General features: G+C 38.7%; 1 protein-coding gene across 1 annotated transcript in view; it reads left to right on the forward strand.

Moving 5' to 3' along the window:
• The first annotated feature begins 2,719 nt into the window (after nt 1–2,719).
• Nucleotides 2,720–17,414, forward strand: part of LOC131961901 (cadherin-10-like) — a 46,039-nt gene continuing 31,344 nt past the window's right edge. The window contains exons 1-2 of the mRNA XM_059326822.1: nt 2,720–3,049; nt 11,833–12,174. Of these exons, the coding sequence (XP_059182805.1) occupies nt 11,965–12,174 (210 nt within the window). The 5' untranslated portion in view covers nt 2,720–3,049; nt 11,833–11,964. The remainder of the gene's footprint in view (nt 3,050–11,832; nt 12,175–17,414) is intronic.

A 17,414-nucleotide genomic window follows, 5' to 3' on the forward strand; every position in this document is an offset into this window, starting at 1 on the left:
ACAGGGCTGAGAGGAGAGGACAGGAGAGGCTGGAAGTAGAGGTTGTAAAAATGCAAATAGTTCAATATGTATAGCATGAAGAGACCCAATTTTTCCCCCAATATTCATGACACTTATGTGCACTTGGAAAAGTGTTGTATACATTAATTCCATTTTAATCCAATTAAAAAAAAACATCAACAATTTAACAAGAAATTCAACCCTTTTTTTATTATTATTATTTTTTTTTACCTTTAATATGTGGCATTATAACTGTGTTATTCTGCACAAAATACATATTTTAGTTTTTCCCAAGTCTGGCCATGACTGTGCTGATTCCATAGAGGTGCATGATTCATATATTGCAGTGAAATAAAAGTCCACAGAGAGTAAAAAGTAGAAAGAGCATAAAACGGCCTGGAAAAGCTTCAGAGGGTTAAAATAAGGAATAGTCAATATGATCTGAGAAGTATATTCATGCTTAAGGAAAAAGAAAAAGGTCATAATTAAAACATTGGATTTATGTTAAAGGGATTAATTTATAGCACAAGAAAATGGAGCCACTTTAAAATCCAATCCCTTTTCACCTACCTGTGTGACTCTATTGGCTCGACATATGGCCACCAGAACAGGCAACAGGAGAGAGGATTCATTTTTTCACTACTCAGCTAATGTGGTCTTGTCATTGCCATACAGAGAGCTATATCAATAACCTATCAGCAGCTGCAGTTGTTATGCTAGCACAGCAAACAGTGGGTAGACATCCGCACTTGAGCGTTCCTTTGGGAAGGCGAGGGAAATCAGAGAACTAATCAGCGGCAGCTAGGACTGTGGAGGTGAATGCAAGTGCAACAAGAAAGTGATGCTGATGGGAGCTGACACTGAGAATTGGGAGAGGATCAGGAGACACCCTTACTTAAGGAAGCAGTTTCCTCAGCCTGGAAAACTTTGATTTAATATAATGGACTCCTCATCAGGAGGGTGAGAGAAAACAATGGGAATATGGAGATCCTTTTTGCCTGGAAGCCTTGTGAAATTAAAAGACCGGGAAGTTGCACTGGTGCATCACACGGTTCTATATATCTCCCGAAACAGTCGGGCACAATGCTTGTTCTTGTTCTCTGATGTTTGCACTGAGTTGTTTGGGTTGTGTAACAACAGCGTTATTAACATCCCAGGGGTGTAGATAGCAGGTAAATTAATACTAATTCTATGCAGAGATGTACAAATTAGCCTGCTTTTTTCCCAGTGGCTTGTTAGTGAGGAACACCACACACACACGAATGCATGCAAACACACTCGCCGAGACACACAATTTGCATCCATCCCGTACACACATGGGTATAAGTAAACATGACAAACCTCCCCTCCCCCCAGTCATACATACAAATACAGTACACGAGCCGACACGTGCACACATGAACAAACACACACACACATACACACACCTACTTCTTAATCTCCCAGCACCATAAACACAACGAGGGATTGAATTATGAAGTGCGAGGACTTGGCTGGGTATCAGAGGGAGGCTACCTCGCCGCTTGTTCGGATGTTAATTAGTTTGGCCTGTTTGCATTTTTATTTATCTGGTGCAGAGAGTTTGAGCTGATAATCTATTCACACTGATATCGGGAGATAAAACTTGAGCTGGGATGAGGTTGGCCAGTGAAACTGCTGCTTTTCTTAAATTATTCATCAACAGTGCAGCTCTGAGTGGCGTCCCGTGCATTTCAAAGTCACTTCAAGCGGCCGTTTATCCGCGCAAGGTACATGTTGGGGACGGGTATCGGCATCTAATAACGCATTGCCTCTCTGTCTCACCTCTCAGCGTCAAAGACCTGCGTGATATATTATCCCCCGCTCCGTTCCCTTCAGTTGAATTAAACTGCTATATCACTCTCAATAGGCACATGCTATATGGAGATGTATTGATATGCATCCAACATGGAGCATGTAATGAGAAGAGATGACAGAGTGCCTGGACTGCATGTGCACCTGCCACATACTGCCGGCCAAGTCAGCGGGACGAAAGACGAAGATGAAGATGAACAGAGCAAAAAAAAAAAAAAAAAAAGCTGCCCCCCACCACACACACACACACACACACACGCACCCTGCAACCCTCGCTGTGTGATTTACAAGTTATGGCCTTTTTCTCCTTCATTCCACTGTCATTGAAAGAAGATTAGATGGGGCAGATTGCTTTAGACATCAAACATCATACGGTCGATCCGTCATAGCAGTCTTTTTCATTGCAGCCTCTTATGTAGAGAGCTTTCTGGATGCATTCATGGTACGAAAAAAAAAAAAGGAAAACACTCCCAGTGTCCACCCTCTTCTTCAGCCTCTAACCTCCCCTGTTTCTCCATGCCACAGTCAACTGATGCTCACTGGGATGTAAGGGCACTTTTTTCCTCCCTCACCCCCCCTTCCTCCTCTCCTCTTCCCTTTTTCCCTCCCTTTGCTTTTCTTCCCGCTTTCTCTCCCTCTCTCTCTCTCTCTCTCTCCCCTTTTTTCTTTATCGCTAACTTGTGAATGGCAGCCAATCAGGGGCAGAGTCGCCTCAGCTTCAGCCTCGGTGACATCCACCGCCAGAAGTGATGCACTGCTAGAGAAAGAGAGAGGAGGGGACGGAGAGGGGGGGAGGAGGTGGAGGAGGAGGAGGAGGGGTGGGAGGAGGAGGAGGAGGAGGAGGAAAGGGGGAGGGAGAGACAGAGAAAGAGAGACAGGGAGAGAGATGATAGAAAGAGAGTGTAGAGGAGGAAAGGGAGAGAAGCCAGAGAGAGCTGGTTGGAGAAATGGAGCGAGGGAGGGCAGAGAGAAAGAGAGAAGCATAGAGCGAGGGAGGGAAGCAGGCAGGAGATTCTCTCTCTCTCTCTCTCTCTCTCTCTTTTGCACACACACACACTCACACACACATTCGCACCAGCTGTGCTGTTGTCAGTCTTGGAATGTAAGCACTGCCGTGAGGAGTCAGATTCTCCACCGCTAAGCACTGCTAAGGAGTAGGAACACAGTAGCGTGCACTCAGTGACACAGACGGATGCTAAGCTGTGAAAATCAAAAGGTAAGAGCTTTTTTTTCTGATTAATGTTAAAGGGTATATTTATATTTTGTCTGCCTCCAGACTCCTGGGGGATGATCTGCTTCTTTTTTCTCCTCTTTTTTTTTTTTTTTTTTTTGCACTGTGACAAAGCTCGACTAATGCAGCAGTGTGGATATCTCATGGAAAGAAGTGTTGCAACTTCAAAGAGGTTGATAACAGCTAAATCAACCCAACTGGGGGGGAAAAGATTAGATTTGCTGTTCAATAGTCTAATCTTGATTTTGTCCTCATAATTTATTTATGAACAAGGTGGGCTCGGAAATAAATGAAACTAAATGTGGCAGCAGCTGAGTCGATTTTTTGGGGGGAGAAATTGGAACTTTGGAGCTCATTAATGGTGGCTGATAAACCTTAAAAATGAGTGCAAATAAGTATTTCTTTTAATTTCCTTTAAGAATAAAAATCAAATCAAACTGTCAGCAGATGCCACCTGTCACACAGTGAATATATAACTTTAAAATGGCCATTATTTTAGCTCTTTTCCAAAGATAAGCATCAACTTTGTCACCCAATCCAAAGTCCTTCATGCAACTAAGTGCTCTTCATGCACCAGCTGATGCCCCATCCACCTTATGAACAAATGCATGTGTGTGTGAATATATATGCAATATATAAGTATTAAAGTGTGCGTGCATATGTGTTTGCACCTGTTCAAGTGTCCATGCCAAGCTCTGTGGGTGTTTCTAGACGTACTCGCCTGTCTGCTGAGATGCAGTGAGGGGCGAATCATACTTGTGATGTGCTCCAGGCAGATTTGATGGAGAGGCACTGTACCATTCATATCTCTAAAAAAAACGCATGGAGGTGTTTATCACGGTGTTGGAGCGGCGCGACGAGAGCAGCCGACAGTGTTGTGCTGAGTATGTACATGTGCATATCCTCCACAGCACAAACTTAATCCAGCCCTGACTCTTTCTACCCGAGCCCAGTCCCTCCGGTGTGTGCCGCCTGCCTTATACACCCAGACAGCTTTACAGTCACCAAAGTGATATATTAGGGTATAGTAATGTGCACCGGGTCATCCATGTAACGCCATTACTGTTTAGTGCAAATTAGCCACTAACACGCTCCCTGAATTATTGTCAGATATGGAGTGACCTTTCGGCGTTGAAATGAAAAGCGGTTGGAAATCCATTCTCCCACACAGCCACGGAGGCTCTCATGAGCATTAACACAGCTGGTTTTAAAGCACCAAACATGAATATTTATTTAGAAAACACTGTATATGTTAGTGAGAAAACAGTGAGAAGGGAAGGGGGGGTTATAATACTTATTCTCTCGGCAAAACAATGGAATTAATGCAGATATTATAATCAGTTTTCATTAAATCCGAGCATTTTTATCACCTCACGGTATGCTTTCCCACTCTGTTGAGCCTTAGATCTTTAGTGAGACAGATGTCTAGGTGAATTGATTATGATCACCTGCATGCACCCCTCTAAAGCCAACCCCAATTTCAGCATTTTAAAAAACGCCGGTGTGGATTTTATGTTACATTTTCACTGTCAACATACCCTTTTCAAGAAAGAAGGCCCTCCCTCCTTTTTTAAAGTAGCTTTTCAACAAGGAAGTGTGCACTGTATCACAAAATTGCTTAGAGGATTTCAAAACATGAGTAAAGCTTGCTGAGGTTTGCCAAAGACTGCAGCCAGCCGAGGCAGACTTGGGAAGGTCTAGGGCTCCACCAAGTGGAGGTTTGCACAGGTGCTGCTTCTCGCTAGATCAACGCCCCTCATGCTGGATTTACACTCTGTCTCTGTCAATACCAGCAAGCAATCACTGGAGCTACTCAAAGTGCCAGTCACAAAACACTACTTTCTTGCAGCCAACTCGCATGTACGGTTGGTGTGTGTCACTGCAGCCCAAAAAAATAAAAAGAAAGCAGCATTTAGCAGCCATAAATCGTGCTGCAGGATGAGCGGAGCACGTAGAGATGATGGAGACTAATCATGAGAGCAGTTTTGTGACCTTGCAACCCTCCTTGGCCCTCTCTCCATCTTTGTCTTCCTCTCTTCAATAAATACGCCTCTGTCGCTGCTAATTTATGGTTCTCTTGCGATATAATCACTTGTTGAATTCCTCAACATAATGACATATAATCAGAATGGGGTTTGGATTTGCAAGCCAATTCAAATGTGATTCATGTGTGTGCAGAAGGTAGGAGGTTTTAGATGGGGGCACTTGATTATGTTGCCCCACCCGTGTGCAACTCTGCCTGTGTGTGTGCTTGTGTGTGTGTGTGTGTGTGTGTGTGTGTGTGTGTGTGTTTTTAAAGGTGTGTGCTTCTATGACAATGTGCAGTAAACCGTAAGAAGAAGAGCTAATCACATTATGACTTATTACGGCTTAAGTCAATGACTTCTTTAGAGAGAAAAAAAGTGTTAAATGGCAAAATCTGTCATTTTTTAGAACATTCAGGGTGAAAGTGCAATGTCACCTTAAAACCATGCAAACAATAAATACACCTCTGTTGCTGCTAATTTATGGTTCACTTGCAATATAATCACTTGTTGAATTCCTCAACATAATGACATGTGTGTGTGTGTGTGTGTGTGTGTGTGTGTGTGTGTTTAAAGGTGTGTGCTTCTATGACAATGTGCAGTAAACCGTAAGAAGAAGAGCTAATCACATTATGACTTATTACGGCTTAAGTCAATGACTTCTTTAGAGAGAAAAAAAGTGTTAGATGGCAAAAACTGTCATTTTCAGGACATCCAGGGTGAAAGTGCAATGTCACCTTAAAACCATGCAAACACAGTGGTATGTTTTTAATCATCCCTGAGGCAAAGGTTGAAGAAACACAGAGAACAGATGGTCAATTTAGGTGTTTATATCCTCCCATATATAGAGGATTATCAATTTATTATGCATGCAAGACCTCTTTAAAAAAAAAGGTTTGCCAACCAGACTTCTGCTGCACATAATTATTGTCCTACTAAAGTCAGAGAAGCCATAAAAGTGCTTAGTTGCAGTGCACAGTTTAATATTTGTGGGTAAGCCTGCATGTTCAATTTTGGGATGCATGTGCATACAAATTTACACAGACTAATGTGCAAGGCTGGTGCTTTTTCTAGGAAGAATATCCTGATGAACAGCTAGTTTATATCTGATCAAAGATATTCTTATTCAGCAAAACAAGAATGTATAATTTTGCGGATTACAGAAATGGAGCACAGCGGAGAGCTCTTTCCAGCATGTGTCTTAGCCAAGATTAAGAACCCTAGACAACACTTTAAAAGCATATTTAACAATTTTGTCCCTTCGCATCTCTTCGTTTTTTTTTTTTTAATGCCAAGCCATATAAGCTGTCTACAACCTAATCTACTCATAAACAATTTTTTTAATAAACCCCGCTATTTAATAGGCTGAATGAGTCGAGATAATTCAGCTTGAGTCTATAGGATCTGGCATTGATTCAGCAAGCTCACTCATCCTTTAATGGAGTGTTTGGAAGAATTCTGAAAAGACACACTGGCCCTAATGCTTAATAGGCACACCACATCAAAGATTAATATCCAGAATGCTATTAAAACTCAAGGACAGGCTGGAATGATAATTAGAAAATGCAATCACAAGCATCAGACTAGATTAATTGCAAGGCGGCGTTTCCTGATTTCGGGAACGCACGTGTCACACTCATGCCACATTATGGGCATGCACAAGAAAATAACATAAAAAATGGAGCAGCGATCAGCAATTTACAACACTATCTATATTTTATATCTCCTCCCACTGAAGCAGTACTTTGACTAAATTAAAATCGCACTACTTTCTGGTCCGGGGTCAAAGAAATAACACACTGTTGTAAATGTAACTTATATATTAACATTTTTATAGATTATTGAAAAGTTTGGCCGGTTCGTTTTACGCCGCTATCAACATATTACATCTTTCTGAACGCTTTACTTTCTCAAAGTCAATGGCAATAATCGTTTACTTGGAAATATTGCTGATTAAAGCGATTCATTTGAGTGAATGAAACAGCAGAGTGAGCAATGTTTGAGAGATCTCATTAGCTCACTTATTTGATATTCTATTCAAAAGGATTACAATAATTTACATTGCATACTTTTATCAATGGGGCCGTAATACTAATTTGTTCACAGACAGTAACAGGCCCTTTGTTTGTGTGAATACTGCCTCTGATAATGCAGTCTTTACTTAAGAGCTGTGAACAAAAGCAAGAGGAATGACTAAAGTAGCATGTGCCTTTACCCAGAAACCCCTGAGGTACACAGTGAATGCTTGTCAGGATGACTCCGGTACTCTAGCTCCTCGTACGGGAACCCTACTAAATGGGCTCTTTTAGAAAGAGAGGCAAGATTTATTAGGATTAACTTCCAAAAGAGCATAAATTATGCATGCGCGCCCAAATTACCTATCAGGACGAATCCTGGTGGGGACACGGCCTAAGTGAAGAATCAGGAGAAGACTACCCATAACACAAAATACCCTATCACAGGCACAAAGCCTGACAGATACCTGGGGAGAGGTTTGGCGGGTTTTTGGCGATTCTTCACATCTGAGGAGATTTTCTCCTTTTTAGAGTACATCGTAATATACTGAGGGGAATATGAATCTATGGAATTAACCATCAGTAATGCATGCAGACAGATTGGAGATAAAACCTTGGAAAATAATGGGTGGAGTGGATGAGAAAGATGCATATCTTTGGCAAGACAATTCATCTCGAGGTTCCTTTGTACACTGTAAAGTGGGAATTTTGCAGGAAATGACTGGCAGCTGCAAAGTTCTGTATTTTTACAGTTTCTTACTGGATTTTGTGTATTACTAGTAATGCATTTGCCCTATATTACTGCATTCTTGTACATTTACAACATATTGTTCGCAGTTTTGTCATTCAATCAAATCAAATCAATCAAATAGCCTTTATTGACATTATATGGGCAACTATACATTAAAAATTGTCAGCTAATGTATACAATAACTGAACACTGTAAAACTTCTCAGTGGAAATTTTTGCAGGAAATGACTGGCAGCTGCAAAGTTCTGTATTTTTACAGTCTTTACTGAATTTTGTGTATTACTAGTAATGCATTTGCCCTATATTACTGCATTATTGTACATTTACAACATATTGTTCATAGTTTTGTCAATCAATCAAATCAAATCAATCAAATAGCCTTTATTGTCATTATATAGGCAACTATACAATACAAATTGTCAGTTAATTATAGTTAACTTCTTTCACTCATTAATCAGTGCTTTAGAAGTTTGTCTCGTGACTTCTGCTGCACTACTTTTGCATACTTTCTTCTTATTAAATCATTTTAAATTAAGGTTTCTCAGAATGTCCCTGATTCAGTTGTATTTTTCGCTTAACAAGCACTACATTTAAATGTATTTGGAGTTGATTTAGGACAAATCCAATCACTGAATATGAACTTTTACATTTTCTTACTGAATTTTGTGTGTTACTAGTAATGCATTTGCCCTATTTACTGTATTCTTGTACATTTACAACATGATATTGTTCACAGTTTTGTCAATTAATCAAATCAAATCAATCAAATAGCCTTTATTGTCATTATATAGGCAACTATGCAATAACAATTGTCAGTTAATGTAATAATAACTGTTATTAATACTGTAAAACTTCTTTGGGTCAATTTTGCAGGCTGCAAAGTTCTGTTCTGTTCTTTTACAGTCTCTTACTTTATTTGGTGTATTACTAGAAATGTATTTGCAGTTTATGACTGTTTGCTTGTAAATTTACAACACAACATTGTTCAGTTTTGTGGGTTTCTTACCATATATTTACCATACACTGTAAAACTTTTCACAGTAAATTTTGCAGTAATTCGCTGGCAGCTGCAAAGTTCTATATTTTTACAGAATTTTAATGTATTTGGTGTGTTACTACACATGCATTTGCCCTATATTACTGTATTATTGTACATTTACAACATGATATTGTTCAGTTAATTAGTGTATATCTACTGAACACTGTAAAACTTGTCAGTGTATATTTTGCAGGAATTAACTAACAGCAGCTTCACTTGCAAAGTGCACAGTTTCTTACTGACTGTACTCTTGTTACAACACAATATTATTCACAGTTTTGTCAGTAAATGAATGCATATTTACATTACACTGTGAAACTTTTCAGTGGAAATTACAGTATACCTGCAAATTACTGCATTTTTTACAGTTTCCCACTGTATTTCTAGAAATACATTTGCAGTATATTACTATATTCTTGTACATTTACAACATGATATTGTTCACAATTTTGTCAGTAAATGAATGTATATCTACTGAACACTGTCACATTTTTCAGCAATTAAGTGGCATCTGCAAAGTACTGTATTTTTAGAGTTTCTTACATACTGTTCTCTTTTTACAACACAATACTATTCAGTTTTGTCAGTAAATTACCGTATATTTATTGAACACTCTAAAACGTTTCAGTACACTGTACATTTTGCAGCAAAGTACTTTATTTTTACAGTTTCTTATTGTGTAATTTGTTTTCCATGTAAAGATTGCAGCAATTAAGCAGCTTCAATTGCAACATACTGTATTTTTACAGTTTCTTACTGGTTAATTTGCATTATATTACTCTATTTTTGTAACATCTCAATACTTTTCACGGTTTTGTCACAAATTATTGAATATGTACAGTACAGTAATTCTCTTGAAGGGTTGTTATCACACATTTTTCTCCCAGATTGCATTGCAACATGCAGTATGAAACTCTTACTGTTATGAAATCAATGCTGTTCAGATTTCACAGGTTGACAGTGTAGTATTGTAAATGAGTGACTTTAGAAGGATATAAAAACAAAAAAACAAACACATTTCAGTCGTGTTTTACACTGGAGTCATTTGCTCATGTAAGAAGCGTTCTGCCTCTATTCTGCTATTCAAATATACTCACCGGCTGTGAAGCACTGTTTGTGTATCGTCTGTAATGCAACTTATAATTAGCGAAGTGCTGCTCTACAGTTTTACTACTCAAATACAAGGAAGCAAGGAGACATGCCAGGGAGTTGTAGCTGCTGCGAGTAAACTTAATTTGACAAATGCACTATGATGATTGCAGGCTTCTGTTGACACATTTACATTGCCGCAGCTTTTTTTTCCCCCTTTCACTCATTAATCAGTGCTTTAGAAGTTTGTCTCGTGACTTCTGCTGCACTACTTTTGCATACTTTCTTCTTATTAAATCATTTTAAATTAAGGTTTTCTAAGAATGCCCCTGATTCAGTTGTATTTCCCACTTAACAAGCACTACATTTAAATGTATTTGGAGTTGATTTAGGACAAATCCAATCACTGGATATGAACTATAAAGCTCTGCTTCACTCGTGCACTGCATATTTGCTGATTGCATAATTAGCTGCTGGCCTGGTAAAGCACAAATTGAAAGAGATACATGGCCTTCAGGGCTTTTCTATACATCAGTGGCCTACTGTAGCCTGCAGCCTGTCTTAATGGTTCTTCTACTCTGCTATGAGTTAACCCTTTATCGGGCCAAGAACTGTATTTGGTGACGTCAGTGGATATCAAAACTGGGTCCCCATGTCTCTCTGTGAGGTCGTAGAACCACTTGGATTTCTTCCAGCTAATCAGCAAAGACGTCACAGACAGTGACACCATGACATCTGACCAATCAGTATGATAATAATATAATAAAATTAACTTTATTGACCTTGATCTCCAATGTAAAAATTAAAAATTGAGTTAAAATCTGCAAGAAACAGTCGTACAAACAGAGTTATTCTTCAATGACTTGTACCAGGAGAACTTGACTATGACAGCATATTAGGGCCAAGTATGAATAAACCTGGGGGGGGGGGGTAACATTTAGAGAAAAAAGTTGCAAATTTACTAGATTAAAGTTTGCCACTTTAAATCTCACACTGTAATAAATTATTCTGTAGTCATTTCATTTTACTTAATATATTTGATAAAATGTATTAAATATAAATGCGTCCTTGAATTTGAGGCAGTTGTTTAAGTAATTTTAATATAAAAATGTTTGAGATAGAATCTACTTATTTTTTACCACATTAAATATAATCTTTATGTGTATGTAATTCTAAATCAAGAGAATTTTGAATGAATCCAACACAATAGATTTAGTCCGTTTTTAATTGACAGGCACTTCCTGTTAAGTTGTTATTAACTCAACTTGTAACATAGTTAGATTTAATTAATAAAATTAAGTGCAATCTGTTGCCTCAATTTTATTGAGCAGCTATTATTTATCTTTTTTTACAGTGCATCATCATCATTTTTTTCTCGTAGATTTGCCACTTTAATCTCACCATGATATCTGACCAATCAGACAGCATATTAGGGCCAAGTATGAATAAACCTGGGGGATGGGGGGGTAACATTTCGAGAAAAAAGTTGCAAATTTACTATATTAAAGTGGCAAATCTACAAGAAAAAAAGTTGCAGATTTACGGGAAAAAAGTGGGGGAAAAACAACTTTTTTCTCGCAGATTTGCCACTTTAAATCATTTTTTTCTTGTAGATTTGCCACTTTAATCTCGTAAACTTTTTTCTCAAAATATTACCCCCCTCCCCCGGGTCCCTATGTTTTTTTTTACACATTCCACAGTCCACATTCTGGCATATTCATGTAATATCCTCCAATATTCTCTGGGATTGAAATTTGGAATTTGCAAGTATTTCAATGAGTGCCCTATTAAGGGTGTTGTAAATGAAATACTGAATTATTGCTTCTTCACTAAAGTTTCCTCTCTCCGCAGGGATCTAACGGACGTCACGGAGAGGAATACAATGTCTGTTCTGTTGACACTGCCTTCCAGTGTTCATCCTATCAGAAGCTTATTACCATAATTCAGAAGTCGTCCAGGACATTCCCCAGCTGATTGGATACCATGAGAACCAATCAGGTCGTGCTCCTCCTGATGCTCTCTGTCCTGTGGCCCAGCACCGCCCTGCCTTTCACACCTGGGAATATTGGGAATCTGTTTGGGATGCCAGAGAGCGATGGGAGGATTCTCCAGCGCTCCAAACGCGGATGGATGTGGAATCAATTCTTTCTGCTCGAGGAATACACAGGAAATGACCATCAATATGTCGGCAAGGTAACGTGTCCAAAGCGCATTGTCTAGCAGACTAATTATAGAAGCTTTAGCTTGTTGGAGTAGTGTTTGATGTAATTGGCTGAAGACAAATGGGCTGCCAGGAATCTGGCTGTTACAGGCACAGTTAACCGGAGCTATCAGATACACAGCGAGTGCACATAAACTGCTCTCTTTTTCCACAGGCTTCGTCTACACTACTGCACTTTTATTGCATTGTTTGCTCAGTGGAAAAACATCCCCTATATCTAAAATCAAAATGACAGTCTTTTTGTGCACATGAGTGGGTAATAAAATCTCAAAGATGGCTAAAAAATAAAAGCGTGTGGCACTTTTAACATCACATATGAAGTTATTTTGGTCACATAAGCATCATATTCACTGCTGAAATCAGTCAGTAACACTAAGACTACATGACTCATGAGCCAATTGAGTGAAAACTCCCTGTTTGAGAGCTCTATACAACAGCAGGGCTGTAAGAGAAATGCACATTTATTCCAAACCGAACTCTGACCCTCAGTGATCTTCAACTGGTGCAGAAAATAGCCTAATCAATTCAGAAAATGGAAGAAAAAACATGCTTTCTGGTATTTAGCATACCTACAATGATGTTTCACAGATTTTACCATCACTCCTCAGTGAACTGCCTCCTTGGTGGACGTCTGAAATCATTTTCTAGTAGAGGTGGGAATCAGCAGAGGCCCAAAGATACGATTTTATCCCGATATTTAAGTCACGATACGATATTATTGAGATTTTAAGCATTCTGGAAATGGTGAGTATTGCGATACAATATATTGTGATTTAATTGTTTAACCCCTTACCATTCTGTACCCTTTTATAGAGAATTGAGGAGGACAGGTGGTGGACAGTGGGTTTTTAGGGGGAGATAGCAGGTCAAAAGTTGTCTAGGGCAGTAGTTCTCAACCTTTTTGAGTTGCGACCCCCAATTTAACATGAGCCCCGCTCACTGAACAGAATCTCACACACACAGTTCAGATCATACAAACTCAGTTGATACGATGAATTTTGGACAAATAATAAACAACTTAAACATCTCCCTGTCTGTGGATTTATACATTTTTTATATTTTATTGTTACTTTTAACAAAATGACCAAAAAAACAACAACATAAAATTAAGCAAAAAGGACTAAAATTGACCACAAAATGACAAAAAATTACCACAAAATGAAACAAATTGACAAAGAAAGACACAAATTGACCAAAAAAGACACAAAATTACCAAAAAAGACACAAAATTACCAAAAAAAAAAAAAAATACCAAAGAGACAAAAAAACAAAAAAAAAAGACGAAACGGCCCAAAAAAGAAACAAAATGACAAAAAATACACAAAATGACCAAAAAAAGGCACAAAATGACCAAAAAAGACACAAAATGACTAAAAAGACTAAAACACATGAACACTTTAACACAGTGGAGACAGAGCTGCATTCCAAAATGATTTGGCGACCCCCAGAAATCATCTTGCGACCCCAATTGGGGTCAGGACCCCAAGGTTGAGAATAGCTGGTCTAGGGAGACTGACATCTCCACACTTTAATAAAAATGGGTTCATTGAATCCACAAGAGTCTCAGCTTTCAGTCATACCCAATTTATGTAATTCCAAACCGTTTAGGGCCCCAGTATGCAGAAATATTAAAATACAGGAAGCGGAAAAAAAACACATGCATGGGATTAGGATAAAGAGGGCATGTCTGTAAAGACAAGACTCGTGGGAATCAATAGAATCTGTTAGATATTCTATGGTCCAAGGTCAAGGGACACCATTGGAAATGGCCATGTCAGTTTTTAAAGTTATAGCTTAAACCTGAGCCCACTTCAGAGCCTCTAAAAGAAAAAAAGGTGACAAAAAGTCAGTGGATCGTCGGATCGCTAAGAGGTCAACTGCATTGTGTCCACAAATTTAAATTCATTCATGAATTGTTTTGTCAAATAAGAGAAAATTCTCAGCCCTCATTGGTTGGTGGCAAGTTAGTTGAGCCCGCAAGTTTGTTGTGTTCCAGAGTATTTTATTTTCATGCAAACTCCATGTGTCCAAAATAAGTCCACAAATTTGACTCAAACACAGTCGATGCCCTCCTTATTCTTTCTCCTGAGCCTCCATCTTTGTTGTATCAACTTCTTCTTTCATGCTGACCGTCACCTGACATACAGAATACAACCCAACAGCACCATCTAGTGGCTTAAAAAAGCAGTTGATTTGATTCTAAGTGTCATAGAATTCACCTCATACTCTCCATTGATATGATAAAACATATCGATACTTGGCAGCCATGAATCGATATAATATTGCCACGCAAAGTATAGTGATGTGAAGATGTATCGTTTTTTTCCCCCACCTCTATTTTCTAGCAAAGTATCTATTTATTCTGGATGTTGAAAAAAAAGTTTTTAGGAGACTACTGACAAGGATATAGGTAAATACAAATAGCATGAATTTAGTTAGAAAGTGAAAAATATCAAACAATGATAGGCGGACTAGGTATAAGTACATTATACTTTCTGTATTTTAAAAGTTTGGCCCCCATACTGTTTGCTTAGAAAAGTCTGGTTGATGACTCTTGCTCTACATACTTTCAAGCCAATTTAGTTCTGTATATACATTTGAAAGATCCCAAATTTCATTGGTGGTGAGGTTAATAATTTAACCATTGTGTTGTCTTTGGGGTCAAAATGGACCCACCACTATGTTTAACCACATAGGAAATACCCCAAATTATCTTTTTTCAACTTAAAATTCGACTTTTGACCCCAACATAAGAACACAATTGGTCATTTTTGTCATTTTCATACCACAAAAACCATAAAAATCATGCATGCATGCATGCACGTACACATGCACGCTTGCATATTTTTTTTTAATTACACCTATGCCTTTAGTTATAAAAATAAACCCCTACTTTAGTTACACAGTAAGCCAATATGACAGGTGTGAGTGGATTCCACTGATAAAATCCAGTTTTTCAGCACTGTAAAGAGGGAAAACCTCGATATTCACAGTTTGTGATAAATGACAGGTTGTTTCTTTATGCAAAATAGATTTTGGTTTTAAAATTCAATCAAGCTGCTTTATTAAAGGGCTTCAGTGAAGGTGGGTAATATCTGACCCATAGAACAAGTGGCATGTACAGAAAGTTAAGGCAACACAAGGGTTAACCCTCTGAAATCTTGGGCTATTATGTCTGTTAAAAAATCTTTACCATGCCATGTTGGTATCAGTTTTTGCAGCGTTACCTCACCTATATGTCCTGATAATTAATGTTTAACTTTGACTTACTTGATAAAAATTTTGAACCCAAAACAAACAAAGGAAAACATAAAATCTGATCTTGAAAATGATGTTTCACACACAGCAAATGTACAAATATTACTTGTTGCTTTCTGTCCCTTATGCTCGTACGGAGTTGGGTAAAAGGGCATTTGTTTACTCTGCACCTTATGCTGGAATATGCTACAGAAAGAATGGAAATTAACTGACTTTGTTTCTTTGAGCACTTTTAAATCCAAACTAAGAGTTATTGAGGCCAATTCCACAACATGCACTTGTTTCTCATGACGTGTTTAAGGTCTGTATGTTATGGAAATATGTAACTGTATTTTGTGTTTGCTGCCTCTTGGCTAGGGCTCCCTTGAAAAAGAGGTTCTTAATCTCAATGGGATATTCCCTGGTTAAATAAAGGTTGAATAAAAAATAAAAATATAACAGGTAAAATTAGGATAATATCTAGTTCTGTATCTTCATACTAAATATATTTGACATTATCTCCGGTTTTACTCATCGTACAAACTGAATATCATCGCCGAATGTTCCTTCATTTTTTTGTCTTCACGTCATGAATAAGTTAATATGCAGGTGGTTTCATGGACTCTAAAGGGTTAATAATCACTGTCAAGGCCCAGACAACTAAAACCAGTCCCAGATGTCACAAAAGTGGTTCAACACCGAATCCTTAAACTCCAGCTCTCGCACGACACTTTCTCCACAGAATCACAAAAAAAAAACCTTTTGGGGACAATGCTCCTCCTCTGCACCCGCCCAGATCAGAGAGGTTCCTGTCAGCTCACCCGTGCGAGCACCATAAAGACAGGTGTGATGGGGAACGCTGCAGTTATCAACTCGAGGGAGGGAAATGAGGTGACTGTCGACAGCCAATTTTCTCAGAGGAAGCTGGCTTTCATCACACACCTCATACTCCGGAGTAAACAAGTGTCTTGTGCGAGGTTGAGTAGGGGGATATGACAACTTCTTTTGCGGGGAACTATCATCCTGATGTGGCGAAGAGAAAGAGAACAGCGGAAAAATAAATGGAAAAATGGAGAAAAAGGAGGAGGAAGGAGAAAACATATCAATCAAGAAGGCCAATGAAATTCACCTTGTTGTGTTATGTGATGAAGCAGCAAAGGAAATGCTAAACCTAAATGGGGCCGTGCCTTGATATGTCACTGACTGGTGCGATGTGGAGTTCTTCGACTCTTTGATGCTCTCTGGCGCCCAACTTCTGCGCCATGACAGCAATCACAGTCACCAGTTCCCCCGCTCTTCCTGTGTCCAATATCATTCACTATTAAACTGTCAGAAAAACATGCGGCTGTAATAAATTACTAAAGGAGGGGAGGGGGAAGGGGGGGAGGATAGGGCAGACACATACTGCCATTCTGCTTTACAGACAGAGCTGCGGCGATCCGTATCACTAATTCAATCAGTTTAACTTTGGAGTCTTAGATAGAGAGACAGAGCGAGCTGGCGACAGAGACGGATCTACAGAGAACAAGTTGAAGGAAAGATACACGGAGAGATAGAGAGCCAGAAATAAGAAAATAAGAAAAGAAAATAGTCGATCAAGGGGCGTCAGTCAACGGTGAATTAGTCGCTGCGTGTTTTGATAACCGATGAATCATTTCAGTTACTTTTTAAACAAAAAGGCCAAACTCTGCGTCCACTTTTTCATTTGATGTTTTTCTTTGTCGTGTTCGACAGTAAACTGATTAAAGTTTTAGGCTTCAGAACAGACAAAACAGACAAAAATGCTAGATTGAAAAAAAATTGAATGTCAAATTGTGACTGTTCTTTTTTTTTTTCCACAATTCCTTCATAATTTTTTTGTAAATTGAGAAAGCAGTGGGCGGATTGATCAGTAATTACAATAATTGTTAGTTGTAGCACGAAAAACAAGTCATAAGATGGATGGATAGATATAAAACTAAAGATAGTTCACTGG

Source organism: Centropristis striata, chromosome 23, assembly GCF_030273125.1.
Source record: "Centropristis striata isolate RG_2023a ecotype Rhode Island chromosome 23, C.striata_1.0, whole genome shotgun sequence".
NCBI classification, from domain to species: domain Eukaryota; kingdom Metazoa; phylum Chordata; class Actinopteri; order Perciformes; family Serranidae; genus Centropristis; species Centropristis striata.